Consider the following 18,786-nt stretch of genomic DNA (forward strand, 5'->3'; position numbering starts at 1 on the left):
CTAAAAAATTTAGAAGAAATATTTTTTTATAAAAAAATTGAAATAGAGATTTTTTACTAAAATTATAATTTTATTTAGTCTATTGAATTTGATATTTTAATTTTACTAGATTTAGAAATAAAATTTCATCCACTTTTGTCACTTTAACTAATTTAAAAATGATTTTTTTTTACTGTAATACTCTAACTTAACATTGAAATAAATTAGTATTTTAATATTAAATTTAATTATTGAAAAAATTATACTTTTTTCTTATCAATTTACATTTGAGGAATAAAAAATCATAAACTTTGAGTTTTTATTTTTATTTGGTTGCTAAATTGTTTTAAACATTTTAAATCTTTACGTTTCGGAAATGATTATAAGTTTTCGAGCTAGTTAAATTGACAAAAAAAAAAATGAAAATATTATTAAATTAAATCCAGGTTTTTTATACATATAGCCTAAATATATATAACTATACAATTATAGTCTAATGTGCATGTTTGGGATGACTTAGGAAAAAAATATCTTTCAAAAATTCATTTTTATTTAAATGCTTTTGATAAAAACTCTTTAAAATAAAAAACACACATATACTATAATTCTTTCTTAAAAGTGTTTTTATATACAAAATTGTCTTGTTTGTTATATACCAAGATATTTTTATTAATGTGTTTTTAAGGTTGGTTGGTGGTAGTTGCCGGAGGTTAGTTGACGGAGTTAGTGGCAGAAATTTCGTTAGTGTGGGAGGAAGGGGTTACCAAAGATTGGTTGATAGTGGTCGGAGTTGGCCGGTTGCGACAGAAGGTTGGCTGACAATGGTCGTTGAGGTTGGCCAACGCGATCACCGAGGTGACGGGTAAAGGTTGGCCGGCAGCATTCATCAGAGTTGGCCGACGACATTTGCCAGAAGTGGCGGCAGGAGTTGGGCGACACTGGTCACTGGAGGGCGGTGGTTAGAGTTGACTGATGATGGTTGTCAAAAGTGGTGTCCGGAGGTTGAGCGACATCCTATATAGATTTAATCATTCCAATTGCATGAATACAATATGTGGATATGTTCTAAAAATTATAGTAAAAATATTAATAGATGATCTTTTTTAAAAATCAACTATAAACTAAAATGGAACATTTAAAAGTGAGTCGTTTGAAAAATAACATGACCTTTTTAAACAAACTTCATACTGGACCATAAACTTAAAAAAAATGATAGTAACAACCCTCACTCATGAGAAATTATTGGTAATCATTCAAAAGTTGTTACAAGTTTTGGATTTTTACAGATACCAAACTATCAAACTTCAAAGTTCTCACACTAAATTTGTATTTAAATTTGTTAATTCTGTTCTCTTTAACAAATTAAACAAAAAAGAAAAAGAGTCAGCCCGTGAATCTGTGGCCACCGCTCAGCCGTCAGTCTCCAATCTGAAACAGAGGAAAACAGAAGAAAACAGAGGAAAACATAGATCCACAATCCAATTCACTTTTCAACCCATATTCGAAATTCATAAACAGAACAATCCAGCAATCGATAAACGAAGAACAGATCAAACCAGAACAAGAACAAGAAGAAGAAATCATCGAACAATTCAAGGGAGAGAACAAAAAATTACAAAAATCGCCGCTAAGCCGTTACGCCGCTTGGTCGATCGACGAAAGGGAGATTATGAAGGATGAGAAACCGGATACGGCGAGGAAATGGGGCGGAATGAAAGAGCTGCCGGAGCACCTCCACGAGCACCGCCGTGTACTCCTCTAGAATCTCCGCCAGTACCGATACTAGCATCATCTCCGGCGTCAAATTAGAAGAATCAATCTGCAGCAAAAGCAATTGAAATGACGAATCTTCTCGTTGAACTTCCTCTTTTTCTTCGCGTCTCGGTTGCTCTTTTTATTTGTAGAAAGATAGATTATGATTTTGATTTGATTTGATGGAGCTTTGAAACAGTGAGGATACTAATTTTTTGTCAAATTTTAAAGATTATTTATAGACGACAAAAACAGCGGCTGGTTTCACATAACATCCGGTAAATTGACCCATTTCAAGATGGTAGTAGTGATAATTGTTTGGGAAATTTTCACAAACTTCTATGAGTTTGTATTATGAATAAATTTTTATAGACTTCTATCGGTTTTTATCAATAATAGACCTTTATCAATTTCTATCAATAATAGACTTCTATCAATCAAACACGTATCATGATAGACTTGTATCAGTTTTTAGCGTCTATCAGTGATAGATTTATATAAATTTGTATCATTGATAGATGTTAATAGACTTTTATTAGTATGGATCTGTAATAAACATCGATAACGATGTCAATCATAATTATCTAAAAGCAACAAAACTCAAATCTAGCATCTAACTTCGTGGGCAAATCAATTTTAACATCAAAACTTAATGGATGTTCAATAACCAAACAAAATTAACCCAAAACGTCCAAAATCTTACCCCTAATAGCCAAAAATTTTGCAAACTCTAGCGTTGGGGACAACAAGACAGCGACGGCGAGGATTGGACTGCACGGTTCTTAGAGTTAGAGGAAGAGAGAGAGAATCAGGGAAAAACTGGCTTATCGATGGCTATGTACAACCAGATCTACGATGTAAACCCAAACGGTGGTAGATCGACGGTGGGGCATGAGTGTAATGGCTGTTGGACATTAGAATGCATGGGTTAGAGAGAGACAAGATCAGACCGAAGAAGAAGAGAGTGTGTGGATTAGGGAGAGACCAAGATCGTACCGAAAAAGGAGGTGGAGAAGAAAGAGAAGAACAAGGGGAAGATGATTAAATGTTGTTATTTTATGTAAATAGTTTCCCTTATTATTATTATTTTTTTTTTTTGAAAATCCCCCTAATTGTTATGTGGTTCATGCATTTAGTTTGATGATAATTTAGGTCATGTTTTGTAATTATTTGGTTATTTATTTATTTTTTAAAATTAAGCTTATAGATACTATTTTCACCTCCAAATTTTTTTCTTTGTTATCTACTTTTTACCAATGGTTTAAAAAACAAACCACATTTTGCAAACTAAAAAAAGTAGCTTTTATTTTTTAAATTTGGCTAAGAATTCAACTATTGTACTTAAAAAAAGATGCAAATCATCGTAAGAAATAAAAAGAAAATAAGCTTGATTTTCAAAGAAAAAAAAAACAAAAAATGAAATTTTACCAAATGAAGCCTTAATTTTCAAATATGTAGCCCTCTTTTGGTAATCATTTTTTGCTTTTTATTTTTTAAAAATTAATATTTCCTCTCTATTTAACAACGATTTACATTTTTTTAAGTACAATGGTTGAATTCTTAGATTCTAAAAACAAAAATAAGTTTTTCAAAGTTATTTTTTTAAACAATTAATAAAAAGTAGACAAGAAATTTAGAGGTTGAAGTAGTATTTATAAGCTTTTCAAAAACCAAAAATAAAAAACTAAATGATTACCAAAGGAGTCCTAACAATTTAACTTTTAAATTTTGATAAGTACCAATTTAGTTGTTGTCATTTGTAATTTATTAAGATCATTCAATTTCTACCGTGAAAATACTAATAGTGTTTCATGAAATTTAACATATTAAATTTGATTAAGGGCCACGTTTCTTTATAAATTATGTACTATATCAGTTGTTACATAATCCAAATTTATAATTAATTTTGATGAGAAAAATAATAGGAATCATATTATTATAAATTTTAAAGTATAATAATTAGATTTTTATATTTAAACATTCAACCACTAAATACGACAAATTTCTAACTTTTTTATTTTGTGAGATAAGATTTCTCAACACAAGAACTATATTGTTACAAATCTTAAACCACCAAGAAAAATTGTTGTGTTAAATTTTAATATACAAATTTATTCTTTTAACTTTTCATGTTTGTGACTATTTGGTATGTCAATCTTTAAAATATTTAATAGATTCTTAAACTTCAACTTTGTATCTCATAGGTGGTCTCTATACTAATTTCTAATAGCTAAATCTTTAGACATTCAATCTTTAGTATAATTGGTTCTTGAATTTTTAATTTTATATTTAATAGGTTGCATATCATTGTCCTATTTAAAGTTTTTAAAAATTCACAAATTTATTAGATAAAAATTACAATGTCTATAATAGTTGATTTTTAACCGTGATCAATTAGATATGAAACTAAAAATTCAGGAACTCTAATACATTTTAGAATTTTACATCTTGCAGTTGTAAATGAATATAATCTATTATATATATTTTTAATATTCAAGCATTTATTAAAAATCTAAACTTATAATTTATAGCCTTATACTTTAATGTTGAAAAGCTAAATCTGACTTTATACTATAGAAAATTATACTTAACAACTATAATAAAAAAAAGGGTTAAAAATACTAAATTAAAACAAATATATACATCGATAAATTTAAGCTCATAGAGTTCAACTCAAATCTAATTTGAGCACATAAAATAAACCAAACCAACTTACAATGATACAAATCGAGTTGAGTTGACCTGATTTTGAAGTTATTATATAACATCTTAAAAGAATAAATATATGCAAATCTATTAACCAATATAATAATAATAAGGTTTAAATATTATTTTGATTCTTGTATTTTAAATTTTGATTTATTTTAATTCTAGTATTTTTAAAATGTTCATTTTGATCTCTATATTGTTAACATTGGCTCATTTTGATCCCTATATTTTTAAAATGTTCATTTTATTCATTGTACTTTCAATTTAGTTTATTTTAGTTGTTGAACTTGGCCATGTTAATTTCGTAGAAAGAAAGTAAAAATGAAGCACCAAAATGGTCAACTTTTAAAAATACAAAGATCAAAATGAACATTTTGAAGGATAATTGCAATTGGTAACATTTTTAAGAATAATAACTAAGTGTATAACATCAATTTAAAAAAATTACAAATATAGCCAAGTCTATCAGCGATAGACTTTTATCATCGATAGACTCTTACCCGTGATATAGTCTATCATTGATAGACTCCTACCAATAACATGATCTATCACTGATAGACTATTTAAATTTGGCCATATTTGTATTTTTTTTTACATTATGTTATACCTACTAATACTTTGGGTTTAATATCTATATCTGCAACTGTCCCCATTTTGAGAGTATAATGACTAAAATTAGGGGTGACCATTCAAATCGCAAAAATCATACCGTTTTTAAAAATCAAACCGAAAAATGCAGTTTGGACCGGTTTGAAGAAATTTTGAAACCGAATTAATTCAATTTTTCGGTTTGAATTTCGAACATCGAATTTGAAACCGAACCGAACCAAACCGTTTTAACTAATATATAAAGAGTAAAACTGAATTTAAAACAAAACTCTTTTAATTTAAAGAACAAAAACGAATTAAAAACGGAACCGAACCGAATAGTTTTTAATTAAAAAGATATAACATAGATTTTTAAAAGATATCAAACTGAATTTGAAACCGAATCGAACTGTATATATGTAGTTCGATTCGGTTTTGTTTGAATCAATAAATCGGTTTGATTCGGTTTCACATATTAAAAAATCGATTCGACTCAATTTGACTACTAAATCGAACCGAACCGAATCGTTTCCACCCTTAAAGTTAAAAATATAATAACAAAAATGATCCAAAATCGAACAAAAATAGTATTAAACCTAATAACAATAGTAAAGAACTATATATTTCTTTAAAAAGATGTGGAAAATATAAAAAGAAAAAAATTAAATTATTAAAAGAAATAATGGGAAAGCCAATCCCACGCCGCCAACGTAAAGTTGTTAATGAAAATTATGGGAAACAATCAATGTGCGGTGCGATGGCCACGTGGGCGACCCTGGTTTCTTCAGATGGAGGCGCCTGAAATCTAGATTCTTCTTTATTTTTCTCCTTTTCGTTCATTTTTGGCTTATTTTAATTATTTCTTTCCTAAAAAATATTACAAATTGCATTCTCAAATTAAAAAAAAAAAAAAAAGAAAAGAAAAGAAAAAAGGAAAAAAAAGGAAGACAGGGACATAAGGAGTTATCTCATCCTTATCTACCAAATCATCGTCCTTATATTTGGAAAAATATGAGTATAGTTATTCATATTATCGTTAATCCTGGGTCATAAATTCGATTTTTATACCCCCACACATTTTATCTAACATCTTTGTAAAAGAAAATTACATAGTCCTCAAATTTGGAAAAATAAGTATGTTTATTCCTAAATTTTTAAAAGTTACTGTTCTAATCCTTGATTTTTTTTTTAATTTTTTTTTATAATAAGTGCATTGTATTTGGTTTCTAGATGTTCAAAATAAATCTTTATTATGTCCAAATTTTTAAAAATAGGTTCAAAAAGTTCATGAAAAATGTTACTATCATTTGCAAAATCTATATGACATTTTAAATCAGAAAAAATAAATTCTCAAAAACTATTAATTCTCTCTAAACTTAATTTTTAATTTAGAGACCTTTTAAATTAATCTTAAAATCTCAAGACTAAAAAGATGTCTTTTGAAAATTTAAGAAGAAAAGACACATATCTTAAAAATTCAAGGACTAAAAAAAGGTATATTTTAAAAACTTAATGACCAAATGTATTTATTCTTCAAAACTTAACATTTTAATTTTTCTTTTTTTTTTTAAGTTAAATTATCAGAAATTCAAAATTTTGATCTCTTGATTGAAGGTAAACATTATATCTATTAAATTATGTTAATGTTGACACGAAATTAGTGTCAACCTTTAAAGTTTAATTATATCATCTTTATTCCTTTTCAATGTTTTTCTTTTTTAATTTAGTTTGTTTAAAATTTTGTCTAATAGTTTGATTGAATTTAACCATTCTTCACCTTTTTCTTTATCCACATGATTATTGGTGAAGAACGATGTGAAATATTTGACTTAACACTAAAAGTTTTATTTTCTACCTAACTTGGTGCATAAGCCGTTTATAAGTTAATGGTTTGAAATTATACTCAAACCATTAATATCAAATTGACCTTAAAAATTTGAATGTTTAAGGAAAATTTTTATAAGTTAATGGTTTGAAATTATACTCAAACCATCACTATCAAATTTACCTTAGACATTTGAATTTTTAGGGAAAATTTTCAATAGATAGAAAATATCAAACTATTTACTGAAATATCAAAAAGAACATCAATAGACATTAATAGACTTCTATCAACATCTGTCACATAGTATCAATGATAAACTTCTATTAATTTCTATGATTGATAAATAATGATAAACTTTTATCAGTCTACGTCAGCCTCTATAAAAAAAGGTTAAATGTTGCTATTTTATGTAAATAATTTCTCCTATTTTTCTATTTTTGAAAATATCTCTTCAATATTTAACTTACAAACTATTTAGCACTCACATGCATTCATTCTATCACACTATTTAGCACTCACATGCATTCATTCTATCACACTTTTTTATAAAGTAATTAAATTAAATTGTTGTTGATGGTAAGGCTTAATAATTATAAAATAGCTATGAAAGTAAAAAAGTAAATGTAATTGTCAATTATATAACAAATTTTTTTTAGAACATTAATATATAGTATATTACTGGTTTTTATATTTTGTAATAAGAAAATTTTACAGTATTATTAATCAAAAACCAATAAAATGAAAGGGTGTGAGTTATATACTCTATCTAGAATTTGACCATGGATGTTTTAAAAATATGATTTCATATATTTTAAATTAAGTAATGAAAGTTTACTCAATAAGATAAAATAAAGAAATTCAAATATGTAAAATTTCAAAAGTCAACCATTGAAGAGTCAAATCCCGCCCCTGATCATGCCTCGATTCCTCTCCCTATCGGTCGAGCTGCTTCGCCCCTCTTTTCTTTTTTGAATTAGAAAGAAAAGTTTTGTTAAAATGACTAAAGTTAAATATTACATATTAAATGATGGGATAAAAAGAAAATTATTGGTTTCTTTTTTAGATTGACAGACCATAAATCTTTTTCTTCCCTTTAATCAAGTTTGCAAAAGAAAAAAAAAAAGAAATTAAAAGAAAAACTTTATACAATATAACTATTCACACCATGATAATTATAGACGACTTTAATATCAGATTAAAATGTTTTCATTGCAGATGAAATATCTTTTTTAAAATCATATAATAATTTATGGTGGAAGATTTGAAATTCTTACTATGTTGAGAGACTAATTGAGTTAAGCTTTGATTTCTCTATTTAACATTTAATATTGACATACTAATAAGTTTATTACTTTTCTTAAGTCTGCTTCAAAAGTCTCAAGGATTAAGAGGAGCCAAAAAGTTGGTGATAGGAGTGTTCAAAAAATTCGATAACTTGAAAAATCCAATCCAATTCGATTAATTTATTTGGATTGGATTGGGTTTAAATATATGAAAATTTGTATTGGTTTATTGGTTCAACTAAAATAACTCGAATTGACCCTAATTTATTATTAGCTTTAAAAAAATATTTTTTTTATAATATTTATTTATTTATTTATGAAAAATTATTTTAAATGACAAAACTGCTAAAAATATTTGTAACTAATAGCAAAATATCACAGTTTATCCGTGATAGATTGCAAAGGCAGCGATAGACCACTATCTGTGTCTATCTGGATATGGATAGTAGTCTATTGCTGGCTATTACGGTCTATCACAGATAGATGGTGATATTTTGCTATTATTTATAAATATTTTGGTTCATTTTCCTATATTTTAAAACAATCCTATAATTATTTTAGTTTATTTACTTTCATGATTTGTTTTTACAATATATTCTCTAATCACTTTTAAAAATAATCTTTTAGCACTTTAAAAAGAAAAATTCCATAATATAAATTGACATTGAAGTGTTAATCTTAATTCAATATATGTAAATAATTAAATATAATTTTTACATATATTACCATTTTACTTATTTTCTTAACAAAATTTTAAATAAAAGATTTGAGTATCCTGAAGTAATCTAATCCAAATGTTTCATGATTGAGTTGAGTTGATTTCATTATTTAATAAAGATTATTTGAATTGAAGAAAATTATAATAATTCGAACAATTAGATTGAATATAAAAATATTTCAACCCAATTTAATCTAATCCATGGATCTCTCTAGTCTGTGGTTCAAATTTTCTTATTCGTACTTCTCATTCATAAATTATAATATCCCATGTGCTTCTTTTCTTTTCTTAATTTGGTTTATAAAAAACAAATCATATTGTATGCTGTTTAACTATAATCAATAAAAATGATCAACTTTCCTTTGTGGTTTGCGTTCTCTAGTTATCGAGGACTTAAATGGTTGCATTGGCCATGTGGCTAATTTTTTTGGGACTTTAAAAGTTTTCTTTGTTTTAATAAATAACCAATATATAATTTAATTAGTGATTCTTACAATTGAAGTTATGAATATCTAAATTAATCAGCAATGTATTGCTGCTCATAACTATCCTGTAAAATTATTAAAAAAAAAAAAAAAAGGAAAACTTTCCTGTAAAATAAAACTATATTGATTAGTTAATGATGTTGGATAAATATAGTGAAAGAAAGTGAAAATTTGGTGAAGATTTGAAACATAAAATGAATTTAATTGTGTAGATTAAATTCATTGTTTAGAAACTTTCAAATTGGATTGAAACTTCAAATTAAAATGATGTTTTATGTACAAATTTAACATGTATGAAAGTTAAATTAGTAGTTTTTTTTTAAAAAAATTGAATGAGTTATATTTGATTTTTGTCAAGTAACAACTCAATTGAGTTAAATTAGACAATGTATCAATTTTTATATTTATTTAATTTAATTTTGTATTTTGGAGAGTTATTAAGTTGCTAGCCTATAATAGCAACTTGGTTCTTTATCTATAGTATCTCATTCCAAAGTGAAGAGTTCTCTCCTTCCTTTCTTTCTTTTGTTCTTAAGTTGAGTTGAGATCAAGTATCCAAGAGTTCTGTCAGATCCAAATAGTTTGATGTTGCAGTTCTACTGGAGTCAGCCATTGTATCCTGCTGAGACGATCGATGTAGTCTGCTTGCAGCCCGTGTAGAGCGAATAAGTGTTTTTAGGAGAACGCTTATTAGACGTGTGTAGCGACTACGTTTGAGTCTCCAAAGGTTTCGAGGTTCTTTCAAGTTTTTGATTATTTTTATATATAACCATTATCACACCATCTGGCTTTCACTTGAGTTTGAATATTATATATTGAGTGTATTGTTTCTAGTAATTAAGTTTAAGTTCTCTTAATTATGTGTTAAATATATGTATTAACATTAATGCAAAAGTAAGCTAAGTATATTTTAATGAAGGGTGCGTTTGTAATGTTTAAGAGAAGGAAAAATCTTCTAAGTGTTAGGAATATATGCTCTTGGGTTGTAAGAGTAGTTGACACATAGAGAGTTTGATAGTTTAAACAACGACAAGCTAGAAAAAGGGCAAGAAAATATACTAAGTGTGGAATGTTGAGCTCTTGGGTGAAGTAGAAAGAAGTTAACACATAGATAAAGTAGAAGACTCCATATGTTGGAGCTACGAGGCGCCATGCGGCCAGCTCTATTGAACTAGGCAGCCAGAAGTCCAAAGAGGGGATGTTATGGCTAAGTATAACAATGTGGTATGAGGGAAGTATGCAACCAACCTCGTCTGCCAATGTTGAGTCTAAGTTGACAAATGAGACGGTAGAGAATCATGCTTTAAAGGTGTCGCTCAGAGGATATGATGAATAGTAGAAGTATGCGTTAATCAGGAAAAGGCTTAAATGGCCGCAAGGCCATGTGGTGAAGTTAAGTTGAGGAATTCAGCTTAATTAACTGGTACATAAGCCAGGTAGTAGTCTTAGAGATGTCAATTGGAAGATAAGTATGTCAGGTGGTGTTTAATTAAGCTGGAATGTCATGCAAGCCTAAGTATAAATTAACAGGATAAAGAAGGAAAATGGTTTGCCAAAGGTTTTCTTACGCATAAGGGAAGGAGTGTTACTGCCATATGAAGACTTAGAAAGTGAGAGAGTTTTCGACAAGCTTGAATGAAAATTGGAGGATCCCAATGAACTCAAAGGGAGTAATGCTCAATTTCTAAGGTAAATGAAAGTAAAGATGTTATGAGCAAATTCGTTGAAGGGAGTTTAGCTAAACGAATGCTGGGATTAAATTTATGAAACCTGGAAAATTGAAAATTGAAATGATGTTGTGGATGAATAAGTAGGTAGCTGCATACGAAGAACAAGCATTCAACTGATCAATTGATGATATGCGTTGATGCATAGACAAAGAGTTCACAACTAAGGCGCTCTGAGTACATTATAGAGTAGACATTCATCGTACAGGCTAAGAAGGTGTTTCAATATTTACCCAAGCACCTTCAGGAAGGATTTTCAATTCTTAGTCAAGTTATAAGGTAAGAGGGCTAAGGATAATTGATGCAGTGAAGATGGTTTATGATGCGTCAAACTTAGTTGTGATGCGATGTATTACTAATATGCAATGAAGTTAAATTTATGTGTTAAGCTCAAAGGGGAGCTAATTATGTTGACCAAGGGACCTTTCCTTATTTCAGGAAAAACACAAATAGGAGAGGCTTACAAACCCCTTAGATAAGTAGCTTAAGACTGTGAGTGACTAGTTTTCAAAATATTTTCTAAGTGTTTTACTCAAGAATGTACAACGCATAGTTGCTTTTACTTTTGAAGGGATCGAATCCTGAGTGGAAGCGTGTGAACGTCTTGCATTTTGTTCTTTTAGTTTAAATGAAACAAAATCAGCACAAAACACAAAACCAAACAGGGATAAACATTCAATAAACCAGCTTGCTATTTGAAGACTAAAAAAGAAAAGGGGAAGAAGAATATCACATACCTTCGTTGGTTCTCGAACTCTTCACGATTTATTCGTCATCTTCTCTGAAACGATTCTCCAACGAACAATAGACACCATCGTAAGTAAGACCTCATTATTCTCTAGGAACCAGTGGGTGAAGAGTGGTATCTCACACTTTGGTTGAGAAAGAAAAATAGAGAATGTGAAGAATAGAAATTTTGAGAGGAAAATGATTTGGTGGATAGGGTTCCATCAAATGAAAATCACCCTCTTTTTCCTAATTTGGACAAAATGATGAATTTATATGGAGACTTTCTCCACAGCTTTCCAAAATTACCCTTAGGCCTAATTTAACTAAATAACCATTATTTTATTAATTAGCTCATTAATTAAATAATCATATTAAATCCAATTTAATATATATTTAATTAATTAATAAACATCATATGTTTATTTGCCTCCATCTCTCAAATTCATAAGAATTTAAGACTTGAATCCTATTCAAATATTTCTCTCTTAATTATAGACTAGATCTATAACTAACCATATCATATTAATCTCATTAATGTCATTCCATCAATTAATTTGAACAATTCAATTCATTTCTCTTTTTCTTTAGTGAGCTATCAAGTGGACCTTATGGACCTACATATTAGAAGCTCTAGTGACATGAGATTAATTAATTAAACTCTTTAATTAAATTAATTCATATTCACTAACTATCAGACACTTCATTAAAGATCAATAGCTTTACTCTTCACACTTTAATTATATTATGTGTCCATAGATATAACCAATCAATAGTAAGTCAATCTTCACAAATCGCTCATAACTACATCTGAGTCAAATTATCGCTTTACTCCTGTAGTTACGTCTAACTCCTTAAGTACCACTGATACCTCTAATGAATAAACAATTTATAGTTCAACTATAAACTAACACCACTCGAGACAGGGAAAGGTTGTTTCCTCAATGTTCAAGATCCGAAATTAGCTATTAAGGGAGCAATTTATCTACTTCCACTAAAGATAGGAATGAGACAATTTCATCTTGTGTAGTTGTGTTCTGAGCTCTCTACTCGAACATATCCCCAAAATGGTAGGCTTATTGAGTTGGCAAATATGACCACTCTTATCCGTACAAATCAAAGGGTTGCCCTTATAAATAGGAGTTCACAACTCACTTAGGATTAAGGTCAAGTCACCTATGATCATCCTAGTAAAATGTAAGTCTCCTCTATCAACGGTGTTATATAAAGAGTCTATTCATTTCATGTTCAATCTTATACAAACTCTTTGTAGAGAATACCTTCGCTCATATGTCTCCACATGAATGATCAGGATTAGATGATTTGTAACACTTTACAACAATTGTAACATCTACAAAGCATGTCGTATTCATAGTGTCACAAAGAAAGGTACCCAACCTTATCTAACTATAGACCATTTAGGTTATCACTTAAACATGATCCACCTATATGTCTCCACATGCATGTTTAAGTTTCATCAGAAACCTTGGATCTTAGTCTATTGGATTAAATTAATGCAATCTAAACGTCAATAAAATACCTCTTATTTTATTAGATATGTATTTTTCTTTACAAATCACAAGATACATGAGATTTAGGACATAAACTCCAACAATCTCCAGTTGTCTTAAAACAAGTGGGTTGTACAATATCAAATATATTACAATAAAATGGAGCATAAATAGTATCAAATACCATGAATGGGATGTACAGTATCAAATACAATACAATAAACTAGGGCATATAATATACCCAACAAAATCTCCCACTTGCCCTAGATTAGATAGCTCATATCTCATAGACCCAAACTCTCTAGGTGACCCTCAAACACTTTAGCCATGAGAGTCTTTATAAATGGATCAGTAACATTCTACTCTGAGTCAATCTGTGTGATATTCACATCTCCCCATTGTATAATCTTCATAATGAGATGATACTTGCACTCAATATGTTTTCCTCATTTATGGCTACGAGGCTCCTTAGAGTTCGCCACTGCACCACTGTTATCAGAATGAAGGGTGGTAGGTAGAGTAATATTTGGAATGACTTCCAAATTTGTCAAAAAATTCCTGAGCAAGACGACTTCTTTAGCAGCTTCACATGCAGCTATGTATTTTGTCTCCATAGTGGAATCCGCAATACAACCTTGTTTAATGCTACGTCACATTGTAGCCCTTCCATTAAGAGTGAACACTGATCTTGATGTGGATTTCCTAGTATTTTTATCAGTCTGAAAAAAAGTCATTGTATCCTATAAAATTAAATCCTTAGCCTCATACACGAGCATATAGGCTCTCGTTCTTCGTAGATACTTGAGGATTGTTTTAACTACTGTCTAATGATCTAATCCTGGATTTGATTGATATCTACTAACAATCTCTATTACATAGCAAATGTTAGATCTGATACATAACATTGCATACATAAGGCTGCTAACGACCGATGCATAGGGAACTCGTTTCATTTCCTCAACCTCTTGAGGAGTCTTAGGACACTGTTTCTTAGACAAAACAATTCTATGCCTGAAAGGTAATAAACCATTCTTAGAATTGTGCATAGAATATTTGACAAGCATGTTGTCAATATACGATGCCTGAGATATGGCCAGCGTTTTATTCTTACGATCCTTGATGATCTGGATTCCTAGAACAAATTGTGCCTCACCCAAATCTTTCATTTGGAATTGGGCGGCTAACCATTCCTTTACATCTATCAATAAGCGTACATCATTTCCAATGAGTAGAATATCATCCACATACAATACAAGGAAAATTACTGATCTATTGATGATTCTCTTGTAGATATAAGACTCATCAATATTACAAGATCGAGGTGCTTGTTTCAGTCCATAAATGGATCAATTAAACTTTCAAACCTTTTGCTCACAACCTTTTTTCAATGAATCCCTCTAGTTGAGTCATGTAGATGGTCTCTTCAAGATTATCATTCAAAAAAGCAGTCTTGGCGTTTATTTTTCATATCTCATAGTCATAATATGTGGCTATGGACAAGAGAATTCGAATAGGCTTTAACATGACAACAGGTGAGAAAGTTTCTTCAAAGTCCACTCCCTCCACCTGGGTATAACCTTTTGCTACTAGTCTAGCTTTAAAGGTCTATACTTTTTCATCTACACCCATTTTTCCTCTTGTAGATTCACTTACAACCTATAGGTTTTACCCCATTAGGTTGATCTACAAGCTCCCAAATAGAATTAGAGTACATAGACTATATTTCTTGATCCATGACCTTAATCCATCAACTTTATCAACATCTTTCATTGCCTTCTTGTAAGACAATGGATCCTCAATATCATCATCAGATATGAAGTTTTGGGCTTTTGTTAAACCCACATAGTGAACAGGTGGGTTCACGACCCTCCCACTACGTCGAGGCAATCTCAGTTCTTGAGATGGATTAGCCTGACTGGATGAACCGACATCAACATTGGTGAGGACATCAGGTATCAAATTCTCGCATTGATTGCATGATCTAAAGTGCAGTGACCATGCTATCAAATCTCTTGGCTAAGACATTAGGTATGCTTCCCAAAATGTGAACTCGCCCCTCAAGATTGGCCTTCGTCCACCTTTTGTATGCATCATAAACACTTTGTGTTGCATCAAGGGTTGAGACTGGAGGACATTCCTCACTCAAGATGAAGTTAAGGTCATTTACCGCGAACATTGTCACACCCCCTCACGTTCTTACTCTTCAAGCCCGAAAGAAGGTGTGAAAATGGCAGACACCACCCTTTTGTGATATCTACTGTCCATTCACCCCTATTTATTAGATAACTCTTAACACAAATATGTCTAGTTTCAATTTATTTTGATTACAAGTACAAGTATCTACACTAAGTAGGTTTACAAACACATTTTTAAATCTTACTGAATCTTAATGATTCCCTATAGTAGTAAGATCCAGGGTTTCGCTCCGCTAGAGTGGCAGATCCTAACCTCGAGTGGCACTTCCAGAACATCCTCTTTCGCTACTTGGGGGGAAGGGAACAAAACAATGGAAAATGTGAGCTAGAAGCTCAGTGAGTGGTAAGGCTTTAAACAAACTATGTTCTTCTTTTAGAAATTCATTTTGAAACAATTTCACAGGCAAACAATCATAAACAATGTCAAAAGATAATACATAACCATCCCAACCTGATAGTTGAGATAATACTGGCATGATTATGTGTTTTCCAGGTAATCCAGTCCAAATCAAGACATAAGTGCGAGGAAACAATCATAGTACCCAATATAGCCCATCGAATATGCACATATAGACAAAATCCCATTAGACGTATTCGAGACACGCTAGCTTTTCCCAGGATACAATTTCAGTTTCCAGTCAAATCCTTATAAGCATGCTATCAAGCAAAAGCAAAGTTAAACAGACATTCATGTAAAACAATGGAAAACCAGTGATTTAAATCTGAGAAGACACATTTATCGAGCATGCCAACTTTACCAAACCATACATATATATACCATAACCTATATGTTGGTGTTGACAATCAACAAGTGGAAGCAATTTGGATCTTAAACACCCTAATTCCATTAATTATAACAATCAAGGAAGCATGTTCATATTAAGGAAATAGGGTTTTTGAAGTATACTTTGATGAACTCTTCAAATCTTCAATTCAGCTTGAAATCTTCTCTCCAACAGGTTGTAGACCACCACTAGATCTTCCTTACTATCTGCTTGGACCTTAGATTAGATTTTGATCCAAAATTAAAATGAATTAAGGGAATTTGGAGAGAGTTTTCTGGGTTTTTTAAGAACCAAATGAGAGAGAAAACTTCTCTTTTTCTAACAAATTCAGATCAACAACCAACCTTTCGAGCTGATCCAACTCTCTTTTAATAAACAACAACATGAAAAATCAATTTCTTGAGAAATTGACACCATGAAGACATGCAATTTGAGTGGAAAGTGAAGTGGTAAAGGTTGGAAAAAACCACTAACATGATTTTTCATTTTCTAATTTGATTTTACATTAAAATCAATCAAGTTTGAAATTACAAATTTCAAAAAATGAAACTAAATTAATTCAATAATTAATTTTTCGATATAATCAATTTTAAATAAAATTAATTAAATATTTAATTAATTAAAGTAATTTAATATTAAATATTAAATTAATTGAACACTAATTCCTCAAACATGAATCCCTATTTATGTATTTAATATTTAAATCATATTTAAATATTATCCAACTCTCCAAATTTGTTTAATTCAATAATTAAACATTTAATCATATCACATGTAATTGATAATTCCTTTGAACTTGAACATTTCAAATTGTTTCATCATATTATTCTAAGGTTTAGTCCGTTTATGAGCTAGTAAGGGGATCTAATGGACCTAAAGATCATGGACTCCAATGATTCAAGATTAACCGGCTAAACACTTTAACCCAATTAACCAACATTCGTTAACTACCAGGCCACTCCACTAAAGTTCAGTAGTTGCAATGCCCTCACTGTAGATATATTTTTGTTCAGTCGATATAGCCATAATCAGTAAGTCAACCCTTCACAGGTTGTTTATAATAATGGTTGGGTCAAAAGTTGTTTTACCCCCGAGATTACTTCCTTCTCCTTGAGTCCTAATGATCCACTAATGAACAATTGGTTTGGGATCCAATCACCAAACCAAGTACCTCTCGAGCCAATGAAAGGGTGGGGCCTTTGTTTAAGATCCGGAGTCAACACTTAAGGGAACAACCTCTCAACTATCCCTAAAAGCGGGTAAGAGTGAATTCTGTCTCATACCCTATGTTACCAACTATCTATCCGGTCTTACCCCTGAAATGGGGGACTCATTAAGTCGATGCTATTGGGCAACCCTCACCCATGCAAATCTAAGGATAATCTTGAAGAAACAGGAGTTCATAGTTAGCTCAGGATTTAGGTCATCGCTTTGAAATAATCAGTCTTAAACAATAAACAACATTATAAAGTAAGAGTGACTTATTTCTTGGTTCGGTCTTATGCAAACTCTTTGTACAAGACGCATCCACTCACATGTTTCCATATGAATGATTCAGAATTATATCATTTGTACTAAATACAAAGTTGGCCGCAACCGATAGGGTCCTTAGAATAAGGTACCCAGACTTATTCGTATACTATAGACCATTTTGGCTATCTACTCAAACTTGATCCACTCTTATGTCTCCACATAAAGTCTAAGTACTCATGTAATAGCCATGGATCTTAGTTTATTGGATTTAGTTTCTTTCTACAACGAAATGAGCAATTCATATATTCAATAACAACTTTATCCAATAAACCCCAATAACATCTTTATTGATAATAGAATAAGTTTATTGTTTACAAACCGCGAGTTTTAGGACATAAAACTCAACAAACTCCCACTTGGATTAAAAGTCTAGTGGTAACACATATATACACATAATGTTGAGTTTTTGAGTTTTTAGAGAGAAATATAATAAACTAGGGCATCACATACCCATGGTTTGTGTTCACTAGGTATCATATACTCATGGATTTTCCTCCCACTTGCCTAAGATTATATAAGCCATAGTCTTAGACTCACAAGATGACAGGGCCAAAACTTACATCGTTAATAAGCTTCGAGTTTGGTCAAAAGAAAATTTATAATACCGAACTACTCCTATTATTACTAATACGTAGCAGCAGTGGTAAGTCCGAGTCGATCCGTAGAGAAGCGCGATTGGTTTCGTTAAGTTAATTTTCTATCTAGAGTGATAAATGGGGGTTTTGATGTGGAAGAGATAACATGCGTGAAATTGAAATAAAAGTTTAATGGATATATGAAACGGTAATGAATTCATTTAGTTCTCAGATCAAATGGTCATTCAATGTAAATTAAATCATTTTTTTCATCCAACATATCATATATTCGAATTATGCATGCATAGCTACCCAATCGATGTGAATTAACTAATCTCTATAAGCCTGAAAAATCAATTAATCTGAACCGAGTGAGCGTCCTAATTCGTAATTAA

The 18,786-nt window shown here is 30.4% G+C and overlaps 1 protein-coding gene across 1 annotated transcript; it reads right to left on the bottom strand.

Moving 5' to 3' along the window:
• Positions 1-1,211: 1,211 nt before the first annotated feature.
• Positions 1,212-1,950, bottom strand: LOC120092849 (uncharacterized). The gene has a single exon (XM_039051079.2). The coding sequence runs from the start codon at positions 1,769-1,771 to the stop codon at positions 1,607-1,609; it is 165 nt and encodes a 54-aa protein (XP_038907007.1). The 5' UTR covers positions 1,772-1,950; the 3' UTR covers positions 1,212-1,606.
• Between the last annotated feature and the right edge of the window lie 16,836 nt (positions 1,951-18,786).

Source organism: Benincasa hispida, chromosome 12 (genome assembly GCF_027475165.1).
Source record: "Benincasa hispida cultivar pf3 chromosome 12, pf3_genome.v1.1, whole genome shotgun sequence".
In the NCBI taxonomy this organism is placed as follows: domain Eukaryota; kingdom Viridiplantae; phylum Streptophyta; class Magnoliopsida; order Cucurbitales; family Cucurbitaceae; genus Benincasa; species Benincasa hispida.

Excerpts from the sequence above, each read along its gene's own strand:
- LOC120092849 (XM_039051079.2), bottom strand. The coding sequence starts at position 1,771 with ATGATGCTAGTATCGGTACTGGCGGAGATTCTAGAGGAGTACACGGCG.